General features: G+C 39.0%; 3 protein-coding genes across 3 annotated transcripts; 2 read left to right on the top strand and 1 right to left on the bottom strand.

Annotated features, from left to right (window-relative positions):
* Nucleotides 1-2,023: 2,023 nt before the first annotated feature.
* On the top strand, nucleotides 2,024-5,114 carry ttll9 (tubulin tyrosine ligase-like family, member 9). Its single transcript, XM_037684253.1, has 12 exons — nucleotides 2,024-2,130; nucleotides 2,244-2,355; nucleotides 2,445-2,630; nucleotides 2,753-2,821; nucleotides 2,928-3,018; nucleotides 3,118-3,158; nucleotides 3,244-3,331; nucleotides 3,451-3,509; nucleotides 3,626-3,822; nucleotides 4,292-4,405; nucleotides 4,669-4,793; nucleotides 4,988-5,114. Exons 1-12 carry the CDS (start codon nucleotides 2,024-2,026, stop codon nucleotides 5,056-5,058), a joined length of 1,260 nt encoding a protein of 419 aa, XP_037540181.1. The 3' UTR covers nucleotides 5,059-5,114.
* Nucleotides 5,115-6,288: 1,174 nt separating this feature from the next.
* Nucleotides 6,289-10,214, bottom strand: fam217ba (family with sequence similarity 217 member Ba). Its single transcript, XM_037684254.1, has 4 exons — nucleotides 9,691-10,214; nucleotides 9,504-9,600; nucleotides 7,946-8,010; nucleotides 6,289-7,842 (listed from the first exon to the last, which is right to left on the bottom strand). Exons 1-4 carry the CDS (start codon nucleotides 9,795-9,797, stop codon nucleotides 6,399-6,401), a joined length of 1,713 nt encoding a protein of 570 aa, XP_037540182.1. The 5' UTR covers nucleotides 9,798-10,214; the 3' UTR covers nucleotides 6,289-6,398.
* A 448-nt stretch (nucleotides 10,215-10,662) lies between these two features.
* ppp1r3da (protein phosphatase 1, regulatory subunit 3Da) lies at nucleotides 10,663-11,928 on the top strand. Its single transcript, XM_037684255.1, has 2 exons — nucleotides 10,663-10,694; nucleotides 10,983-11,928. The coding sequence occupies exon 2, from the start codon at nucleotides 11,005-11,007 to the stop codon at nucleotides 11,926-11,928; it is 924 nt and encodes a 307-aa protein (XP_037540183.1). The 5' UTR covers nucleotides 10,663-10,694; nucleotides 10,983-11,004.
* The last annotated feature ends 232 nt before the right edge of the window (nucleotides 11,929-12,160 follow it).

Here is a 12,160-nt window from a genome sequence, read left to right on the forward strand (position 1 = left end):
TATGTATATATATGTATGTATATATATATATGTATATATATGTATGTATGTATATATATGTATGTATATATATATGTATATATATGTATGTATGTATATATATATATGTATGTATGTATGTATGTATGTATGTATGTATGTATGTGTATGTGTGTGTGTGTGTATGTATATAATATTTATGCAACAAGAATGTTTTATGACACGGTTTTGTTTTGGAGCCTTTTTACACAGCCAGTGCAGTTAAAGACATTGTGGTTTCTGGCCACACACTTATTGAAATTCCACTCTCAGTTCCTTAATTAAGAGGGATTTTTTTTTTAATTGGTCATAATAGTCTTGATAATGGTGTTTATGGATTAGATTGTAAAAGGAAGAAAATACAGAATGTGCCAATTTCTTTAGCTTTCCACAGGAATCTGAGGCATGTTATGTTCTTTCAAACAAGGATTTAAAAACCATGACTGTAAATATTTGATGAGCTGGGAAGGAACTGAGCTTCAGAGGCAGAACAAACGGTATCCCTAAATCCACCTTATTACTATTACAAAAAAGCACAGAATCAACCATACCTGAAAGCATTTTAAGGAAGCTTATAAAGACTGAGAATAGACAGGATTTAGTCGCACTCCATAGGTCTTAAGTTGTTAGGGATGAGTAAATATGGAAGGAAGAGTGATTTATCAATGAGCTGTACAACCTCAACCTGTCATCAACAAAAGATCAAGCCCAAACCTGTTAGATCCAAGGCAGACATTTTTTATGATATCCTTTTCACAATAAACTTTTCTGTTTAATCATTTGTCTTTAGGGCTTGTTTACCATCAGTGGTTGAACATGAACACACACACTCTGTTTAAGTTTGTTTTATAAAGCTACTGTATATGTTAATGAGGATATACACATGTTATTTATAGAGATATTTACATTATTTAGCATTAGAAGTGAGTGAGTGTCGTTACAGTTATTTTTATATAGAAAACAAGATTAAAATTAAATAGATAGATGGTCTTTTTACTTATATGATGTTTGGACACCCTCGTGTGGTCAATTTGCAATACTGTATTAGAATTATTGCATTTAGAAAACAACTTTCTATTTAGTTTAGTTTTTTTTTAACATTGAATAGTTAGATATATAGTTTTTACAACATAGGCTTATGTATTTTATCTTTTTAAAGTCTGTAGTATTATTCCTGTGTAGCATCCATTCACTTTTCTTATCACTTCCGCAAGAATGACACCATTCTGCTCAAGAGTCTGGAAGAGCCACAAAATACAATCAACACAATAAACAAGCTATTTAGTTCAAAAAGAACGAAATAAAAATGGTTTCTTACATCATATCTTCCGTAATGATGAATGATACATGGATGCTACGGAAAACGCCTTGGGACAATCTTCCTTTTCGAGGTTACCATGACAACAACCGTGCAAAAACGTAACTACTTGCTAACGCGACTCTTGCTAACTTAAGTTTGCCATCCATTTGAAGCTTTAAATATATTTTAATTTAAACTGTTTACTGATTTGTGGTGAGCGCTTTCATTCCAAAATACAAGGTAAAAAATAAGAGTGCATATTGTTGTTTTTAACTTTTACAGAATGACGATAGTCGATAGACGAGCAGGAATTGTTCTGCTCTACGATTAGAAGTTGGTGTATTTTTAATATAACCTTTTAAACGATATGCTAATATCATCATCTGGTTTGAAGACTTTAAAGTAATAAATAGAATAAATGTATATCTCAAGCTAGTGTATTTTTTACACACACACACACACATATATATATATATATATATATATGTATACACACACACACACAAACCACAAACTTGATTTGATTTAAAAAGTATTGCATTTAGGAAGTTTGAGCTATGGGTTTTATAACCCTTACAGACTCCTGGATAAAAAGGAACAGGTGACAATGGCAAAAGTCAGGTATGTTGGATGTTGTTATACCGGTACTTTAATTGTTTAATATTTGATTCAACAAGCGCACTATTAGCAGCAGTGACCTTGTTCATGCGTCTGCTCAGAGATGGAAGAAGTTGTGTTCGTTACAAATGTGGCCTGATCAACACCATTCAAGATGTTCTCTGCCAAAGACCCAACTGGGTTGAAGTCAAAGAGTGAGTTGAAGACGTAGAAAAAGCTTTATCAGTGCAGCGGTGTGTGTTTGTCATCATCTTGGTAACATGGTTGTATTTTAAGGCTCTTTAAACATTGTTCTTTTAATTCACAGTGATGCAGAGTGGGACTTCAACTGGTGTGATGTAGGTTGGCTCAGGGAGAATTTTGATCACACATACATGGAGGAAAATGTCAAGATAAACCACTTTCGCAACCATTATGAAGTGAGGCAGCGATTTATTGTGACCATAAACAGCAACAAATATAACCATGTTTCATGGTTTATTTTTTTCTTATATTATTTTTTTGATAGCTGACACGCAAAAATCTTTTGGTGAAAAACCTTAAAAGGTACCAGAAAAATCTCGAAAGGGATTTTGGCCGCACGGAAGCTTCGAAGTGTGATTTTTTCCCCTCCACCTTTGCATTGCCCAGGGAGTATCATCTCTTTGTAGAGGAGTTCAATAGAAGCCCTGGCAGCACCTGGATCATGAAGCCGGTGAGCTAAAGAGCACAAATGTGACTCTGTGAAATAAAACAATATTTTACTCTTTATTTGAGTGACAGCACCATACTGCTCTAAGATCGTACAACATAATCATACAACCTGTGTTTATTTAGGTCGGAAAATCTCAAGGCAAAGGGATTTTCCTGTTTAGAAAACTGAAAGACATCATGGACTGGAGTAAGGTAGTAGAATTATTTTACCAATGAACTGGTTGCAAATTAAGGAGATGATGAAAACATAAATTATGCACACCTACTTTTTGTAACTGATAATGTTGTGCTTATACAGGACAATTCCCGCTCAGAAGAACAAAAGGAGGCAGCGCATGTGGAAAACTATGTAGCGCAACGCTATATAGAGAACCCATACCTAATTAATGGTAATTAACTGAAATAATAACCAAAATAAATTTGTTTTTATTCAAAATCCATAAGAAGAGGTATCCATTGTAACTTGTAATGCTTTGTGCCCCCCACAGGCAGGAAATTTGATATGAGAGTTTATGTCCTAGTCACATCGGTACGTTTAGAGCTTTGGATATTGCAGTTTTATACAAAGTGTAATTTTACTTTGTTATACTATCTTCACGTGTTTTATTTTTCAGTATGACCCCTTGAAAGTCTGGCTGTATCGAGATGGCTTCGCCCGCTTATCGAGCACTCACTTTTCCCTGAGCACCATTGATGACAAGTGTATCCTTTTTTATGTGACAATTTTTTCATTTGCTAATATTAGAGTATGTCTTGGAATAACCCAATTTCTAATGAGATGTTCATTAAACTTCTAAGTTCTCCTTAATATACCTTTCCAGACATGCATCTTACCAACGTGTCTGTTCAAAAAACAGCACCTGACTATAATCCAGAAAAGGTGTGTATCTTAAAAACTTCAAAACGACCTGTCACTTAGTTTATTTTTTCATAACGTGTGTTACATTAATATTGACATTCTAATTTTACTACACCTTTACATATTTTGCTTAAAAGGGATGTAAATGGCAGCTACAACAGCTCCGAAGATACCTGACTGCCAAGCATGGCAGAGAGGTGGTTGAAACCGTCTTTAAGGAGATGGATAACATCTTTGTCCGAAGCCTACAGAGTGTGCAAAAGATCATTATAAATGACAAACACTGCTTTGAGCTTTATGGCTATGACATATTACTGGACCAGAACCTCAAACCGTAAGTGTCATCAAAGTGTATTTTCTTACACATCTTCTCTTTGCAGCAGCCAGTGTGAAGGCATCAATGGGCACAGAATAGTGCAGTGCTCATTTTGAATATCTACCCACAAGCAAAGCAAAACCTCTGCTGGAATACTACTGATAAACTCACAACTTCAATGTTTATGTGATGGCACAAACCCAACAAAGTGCTTTATGTAATTCAAATGTCAACAACTTACTCTGGAAGGATTCTTCTTTGCTGAAACGATTCGTCTTTTTTCCCCAAAACTTATTCAGTCTTCAGTTTGTCTGCAATCATCAGTTTTGGATAAAATACGAAACGTTTTCAACCTTGTTAGATTTACTTGGATTATTGAGCATGCAACAGGATGTCAACAACTTATCATTTAAAGGTTTCCTGATTTTCTTGTCTCGACTCAACAGGCTAATTAAAAGTTTTCCGACCGTCACTTCTCTCTTCATAGGTGGCTAATTGAGGTGAATGCCTCCCCTTCGCATACACACAGTAGTCAAGAAGATTACGACATGAAGTTTAGACTGCTGGAAGACACTTTGAATGTTGTCGACATGGAGGGAAGGTAACGAAAATGGCTCATTTTTATCTTGCATTCACTTTTTTGTCAGGAGGAAACAAAGTGTTAGTATTTCTGTTCTTGCAATTGTTAAGAGTTAAAAAAAAAAAAAAAACACTACTAGCTATAAACAATAATTTGAGGTCGTGTTCCAGGACACTTGACCGTCAAGAACACACTGTAACAATGTGCTGTGATACCATCAGAGCACAAGATAAAAGCAGTCCAAAGGACGGTGAGGTCTCTGACGGATTGTTTTTCCTCATTAGGCTCAGTGGCAAGGAGAAGAGAGTGGGAGGCTATGATCTCATGTGGAACAGTGGGCCTGTCTATAGAGAAGACGTCAACTTCCAAACATTTAGCAGCTTGTGTTTCACTGCCAACACACACTTGGGTAACTTCACAGTGCAGTTAATGCAGAATTAATGAGGTGAAAATATATCTCATATTTAGGGTTAGGAAAAAAAGCCAAGCATGACATTTTGACAAACATTTACATTGATACGGTAGTAATTTATCCTGCGGTTATGTATAACTGTTGGAATCATAACATTATTAACCTGAAAATGTACTTGTTTTTTGTTGCAGGGTGTGTGAATGACAGGGAGAAGCAGCTTCGACAACTTCTAAAGCCATTCCCATTTCAGAAGAAGCTATAATCACATCCAGGAATAAAATAAATTAGTGAAAGCTTTCAAAATCGGTTTTTAGACGAATGACCAAGATCAGTTTCAGTGTGTGAAAAACGTTTATTTTTACGCCTTACAAATGCTTGCATTCCACAGTGAGAAAATACCATCTTTCAGCGTGCACGATGACGTTGTGTACACAATTACAATATTTTCCCCCTCCCTTCCTCCTGGCTTCTGACCTATGGCTTATTTTTTATTTTTTTTTACATGGATGTTGAGTAAATAGGTGCAGCCAGAATACAACACATTTTACAACATTTTGTTCTTATAATTCAAATAATAAATCAAACATAAATCACCACTAGTTAAAACATTCCTACAGTCACATATACAGTGGAATCAAGTTTATAACGTTGCCATGTTACAGCTCTGATGTGTTGAAATTCCACCGACATGACTGCACAGGAGACGAAGTTACATTCAGCTCTTTTGACCGAACAGTTCTCTTTCTGTGTGTGACGATGTAAACAGAAAAATGGCAAAGACAGACACAAGTAAACAACGGCACTTCTCATAAATATAACTATGGTATATAAAAACTGGAAAAATATCCATTTAGTCGTAGCAAACAATTCACCATCTTCAACGACAGGACGATGTCGGCTCTATGCAAAATACAGCATCTCATAGACTACAGTTCAAGCTGTTCTAAAGAGAAAAGCCCTTGTAGCCAAAAATGTAAAAACATGACGATACGCCTCAAACAATTCACGCTACGCTGCAGTGCCTCTCTTTCGGCTAAAGATACTTAAACTTATCATATATTAAAATGTGAGGCACAAAATAATAATAAAAAAAAAATTTTTCAAGAAAGTACTACCATTGAAAATAAATACATTCAACATCAAATGTTGCTGGATTATTTGATGACCAAAGTGCAATGACCTGGGTTGAACATCACTATGAATTACTTATACTCAAAGCTCTCCAGTTGTATATTTATTTCTTCTTTGTTTTAATATTTATATTATAATATGAGATTACTTAGGAAGTGCAATAAAATTCCATGTACATAAAGATGGTTTTAATAACCCTATTTGAGCTCATGGTCTTATGTCTGCCCAGCATTATGCATATAACTATACAATTTGACTGAAGTGTATCACATTTGGTCTATATCTACTATATAGCTGCTCAGTTGCTGATAGTGCCAAACATTTGGAGGCTTCACAACAATGACTCGTTTATTCCGCTGTAGAACAGTTAGAGCATGTTAGTATTCAACCGATTACACGAAAAGCAAGCATAGGTTTAAGATTCTTTGCCAAGTAACCATTAATTAAAGCACAACTTCAGGTCTATAAGGGTTACTTTGCAACAAAGTGCACATTTTTTGTTTTGCTGTTTTGCTTAAGGACACTATGGCTGCTAGGCGATGCTTTGCAGTGAGATGCTGGGTCTTTAGCAGCTCTTTTCATGGCAGGTTTAGAGGTCTGACCTCCTGCCTCAGTTCTTTGACAGTTCTTCTCGTCCCTCTTAGAGGAGACGATCTCTTTCTTAATCCCGGCAAATCCCCGTTTCTCTGCACTCGGGGTTTTAATTCCACCAGATTCCTTTTTAACATCTGTCTCAGAGTGAGCTCTGACTTGACTTTTCCTCACCTGGATTTTGAGGTTTTGGTTGGTGACCATTTCTTGGGGTTGCCTCCGGGCATTGCCTGATGCTTGCATGTGCCTGAGATGACTCTTCCCTGCTGAAGGGCTGACCGGTGTCCGGGCCCCTCCTTCTCCTCCGCCCTGTGCTCCCGGGCTCTTACCTTCTATGGAATTTGCTCGGGTCTCGCTGCTGCTTCTTTTTGCTCCTGCACCCGGTCGCACTTTGCGCTCCAGCAGTGGACTGAGACGCGAGTGGCGCTGGTATGCGTAGGCAGAGCAGCTTCCACTGCACAGTGGGTAGCGAATGTGACAGTGTGGACACACGGGAAAGTGGGAGAGCTGGTGCTGGGCTGAGGCAGGTGATGGTGGGTTGTTGACAGGTGTGAACGGGAATGCTCGCGAGCTGTGCCGCAGCCCTTTGGGGGAGTTGAGTCGGGATGATGGGGCTGTGTGGGGCCTGGCAGTGGTTTGAGAAGGGAACCCCTGCTGTCTTGTACGGCTTCCAGGTGGACGGCTGATCTCTGCTTGCACTGTTTGAATCTGAAGCCACTCTAGTTGCAACAACCTCTCCAGGTACTTCTCTAAAGGCCCCACTGGCTTAGGCCGTGGTGGGGCCCCACGACCCTCTGTGTGAAGAAACACAGCCAGCTGTCTCAGGCTCCAGCTGTTGAAGGGAGGAGGCAGAAAGTCTGGGTAATTGTAGTTTGATTTTTCACTTTCATCTTCATCCCCCACTGCCCCATGGGGTCCTGGAAAGTCTGGGAGGAAATCATTAGTGTTGATGATCTCTGCCCGGAGGTTGAGATGAGGTGGTGTGCATGGGGTACATGGTGAAGGCAGAACAGGCAGCCTCTCAGAGTCTGACAGGTCGCTGGCACTGTCAGAGTCTTCCTCTTTGTGGTTATAATGATGCTGTATTGCTTCTGGAGTGGGGGCTGGGGAGCACGTCAGAGCCTGAGTTGGCAGGTGTCGTAGCCCTGATATTGGCGAGAGAGGCAAAGACAGAGCTCGACGATTTTTCCCCATCCCTGGACGATTTTGAAGGTGCTCACTGCTGCACTGTGACATCCGTTGTTGACTTTCTCGTTTTTCCTCTTTTCTATGTGAAGTTGAGTGTTTTCGAAGTTGAGGTCTCAAATCTCCTTCCTCTTCAGGACTGTAAAGTGACAGATTAGTTTATGGAAATGATATTTGGGGATTTAGGGATTTGCCATACTTGAAGAGAAGCATTCAGAACTAATACACATCTCGGCTCTTACCTGGAGACTTTACTTGTATTTCGTGCAGCGCTCGACTTCAGCCTCCCACTTTTAGATGGAACACCCTGTAAAAAAACTTTGTCAGCAACACTTCATCTTTGATTGTTATAGTCTAGGGAATGTGGGAATGGAAGGGAGTGTCATTTTTTTACTGCTGTGCTGCTGAAAAGTTACAGACTCACACTAATAGACAGAAATATTATAATTTATTTTATTATGTAAGAGAGCAACTTTTACTGCTGGTAAGTAGGGATTACAGTCTGCACGTTCTTTAGTGTTTGATGTGAAGTTAGTTTCTGTTTTTCTTTATTCCTTTGGGTTTCTTAAAGAGCAGCTTAAAACAGAACAAACAAAGAGAAATGGGAGGGAAGAATGAAAAAAAATATAAGTCAGGATTAAATCACAGAAACAACTATCTGACCAACACCTAACCTCTGGCTGTGTTTTTAATATAAGTAGTTTGTCAGCGGTTTAACTACAAACTACATGTTTTGTCCCATCACTGTGGGCCGTTTATGCTCAGCATGTGTGTAATTTGCTCTCATCCCTGATGATAACTGTATGGTGTCTGAGTTTGGTCACAGAGTTTAGTCCCTTTTTTCCTCTAAGAGCAGAAGATGGAGAAGAGCTGGGGGATGAGGAGCTGTCTCCTGTCTCTGCAGCAGCAGAGTGATGCTGCTTCATAAGGGGAAAAATGTTGGTTAAAAAATGAGATAATTTTCTTCTGTTTAGACAGGGACAATATTTCTAAAAATGTTTTTGTACAACACAATGCTTATGAAAACAGTTTGCCAAAGGATAAACTTTATATGTATTAGTGTAAGATACAACTTTACCCTTTTAGTTATTAGTTTTTATTTTTTATGGTTATAACCTTTTAGAATGTGTAAAACAGAGAAGAACAGGAAGAGCAGAGCAGAAAGATGAAAAAACACTACTAAATATTTCATGGACTTTTACCAACCCTTGGTTCTCCATGGCCCCATGACATAATTATGTATGCATTTAATACAAAGGCTACTATAAACAACCTATATGCAAACATAAGTGCATTCTGGTTTTAATGTAAATCTTAAATTTACTACAGAAACATGTCTACTATATTCATGCAGCAGATTACCAGTAAATAAAAAACAAAAGGAGCTTCCTTCATGTGATAAAGGGAACAAATTCCTGATTAGATGAAGGAGCGCTCAAGAATAAAGATATTCTTCTAAAAGACAAAACAACTGAAGATATGAGTTATTATTGTTATAATTCCTGTGGATCCACTGTGTAGTGATGGTAAGCTACACAGGAGTTCATAATCATTGTTAAAAAAAATACTAGATGAGACTTGGACATAATCATGTTTGCATTTTGTTTAAACTTGAATTGCTTAAATTTAGCAATTCATGGAGTGAATGATATAATCTATACTGTATACGTCTTTAAAGTTTATTCTATTTGGCCATTTTTAAGGTTTGAGCACCTGTCCATTTAAAGGTCTCTGCACATCTTAGGTTCATTTACCTGTCTTAAGTCATCACAGTACTTGTCACATTCATTCAACCTTTACCCTGTGCGGTGCTGCTGTGTCCTTATCCTGACCTGGTCCCGGGAGGCCATTTTTCATTGGGCTCACCAATTTCTTCGTCTTGTTACCTTTCTTTGAACTGGGGAAACAGTTATTTGTCAAGCTTGCATGTACGACACCGCCGGTTTGTTGAGTCAGTTATAAAATATGGAATAGAAACATTGCCTACCTGGCTACTGGTCCGCTATTTTCAGTATTCTTAACTCGTATCTTCTCCTTGGAAACGACGCGCTTCAGTGTTGTGGATGCGGTGCGCTCCTGCATGATGGGTCCCATGATGCTGCACCGCAGGGGGATATTCGGGTCCAGTGCAGTTTTTTATTTTTTATTTTATTATTCAAACGGTAGCTAAAGAAGCCAACCTACATCTCGGAACAGACACTCGAGTCTGAGGATATGGCTAAAATAACCCATTTTCTCCAATGTGCTGCAGTGCATCGTGCGAGGATAAACCGTCTCCTCCTCGCTCTGCTGCAGCGGTTTACTCGTCCCACGACTATTTCTGTCGTCGACCTACGTCGCAGTTTAAATACAAAATGTTAATCGACTACCGACAACAGAGGCTCATCTGTTACAACTGTCATCTTTTTCGCCGTCACAAATGCAACACGGTAAAAACAGCGCGGACGCTTTGTTTGGCTCGCCTTCCCCTGTCAGATAGGTTTGTTTACCTGCTGCGACGGGCTCGCTGCCGCTGTCAGAGCGGAACAAATGCATCATGGGAGTTGAAGTACCAACGTAACGTTTAATATTACTGTAATCTTTAAACGCATTTTTTCCAAATAATACCTACCGTAAAATATGTTATTCATGTTATAGAAACTATCATAATGATTTGCGAGAAAGAAAACTCAAAATGTATTTTTTACACAAACGCAACTTTAACGTAAAATGACACAATTACCCATGAGGCGTCGGGGGAACGTTGGGACGTATGTTGTTCCTGGTACCTGCGCGCGTGTTTGCAGATCTCCATATACTTTATGCTAGGTTTCCGGGGGCTCTTAGTACTTACAAATCAGTGGGTCATGATTAAACGCAACCGTGTAGACTTCATGACGAGCGAAAACGCGCAGCTCTGCTAAACATTACTTTAAATGGAGGCTCTAGCTTTTGACTTCAACCTGCGTCATAAGTGCAACTAACGCTCCCCATCTCTCTATATACGGTGAGGTAATGTCAACATTTAATGTTATTGAGATGTAGTAAAAAGCTGTTGTCAACAATGGATTGTGCATTCAGTCACGTACTCCCACAGAGTACACGCCCACTATTTCTGACAATTTATGAAGTCAGCAGCTTATTATAGTTTCATGATCCAACCGTGTTGTAAATAAAAGTCACATTTGCTTTAGGTTAGAGCAATTAATTTTATTGACTGGCTGTAACCATAATAACTCATGCTGCATCGCAACTGTTGTTTTGTTTTGTTTGTTTTTTTATTTTGTATATTTTTAATAGGTGGGCACAGTCCTCGTCGAAAATGGATAGGAGGTGGTTTATTGACCATGATAGGATACTTCCCTCCAAACCTGACCAGCCGATGTGCAGCTGCAGCAGTGTCTCAAGGCCCCGCATGATCATTAACGTGACTGAAATGCTTCAAGCTGACAGACCTAATGCCATAAGGAAGCCTGTTCCAATTCGTCCTCCAAGCCCTAGAGTTTCCCTGCCAAAAGAACAAGAGTCCCACCGCTCTCTCACCTGCGAGCCCACGCCCAAACCCATCATCCGACAACGGTCACGCTCCCTGCCTTCTGCCACAGAGAAGAAAAAGAAGCGATGCAGAAGCGTTGGCGTTCGGTTTGTTGATTCTTTGGGACTGGACCTGGAAGATGTCAGGCTTTTCAAATCAAGCGAGGATCCATTTGTGCCACATCATGTAACCTTTAAATTATTAATGGGTGCCGAAATAACAGCTGGAAGGCACCTGGAGATTTCCCTGCCCTACCTGAAGCCAGATTTTGCCAAACAACCTGGCGACCAGCCAGGATTCCTGCATCGTCTCCAGGAGCAGAAAGTGTGTCTTGAGAGAGTCTTGTGCTTTGATCTTGGGATTATTGGAATCACACAAGTCCTTAACTTACACTTTGTGAAGAATGTCGCCGCTCGTTATTCATTTACAGAGTGGAAAAGTTCTGCTGAAGTTAAGGCCTCTTGGGTGTCCAGCATCACTAAAACTTGGGAAGGCGGAGGGGACGAGTTTAGCTGTGACACGTTTCGTTTCCATCTGCCAGTCCCTCCGTTCCTGCGTCCTGGAGCAGTTTTGGAGTTTGCCATTCAATACAAAGTTAATGGGGCTGAATACTGGGACAACAATGATGGGAAAAATTATAAATTACTCTGCCAAAATTACATACTCACGGTGCCTAAAGAATGTGAGGACAGCATGGTGCATTTCATTTAGGACTAAAATGTAAATGTACAAAAAAATGTATTTTGAGCACTTTATGACTGTTAGTAGAAGTTAATATTAACTAAAAAGCAAGTTGTTAATTTGTACTTGCAACTTGTTAATTTTTTTAGTAGTGCCAGCAAAATGAAGTTAGTTTGTAGTTAAACTCTTGCGAACACACCCAAGATAAAAGGAGTGAACACTTAAGCGCATAAAGTTTTAAAACTTGCACTGTATTAAAAAA

The sequence above is a fragment of the Nematolebias whitei genome, chromosome 11 (genome assembly GCF_014905685.2).
Source record: "Nematolebias whitei isolate Nwh7 chromosome 11, NemWhi1, whole genome shotgun sequence".
In the NCBI taxonomy this organism is placed as follows: domain Eukaryota; kingdom Metazoa; phylum Chordata; class Actinopteri; order Cyprinodontiformes; family Rivulidae; genus Nematolebias; species Nematolebias whitei.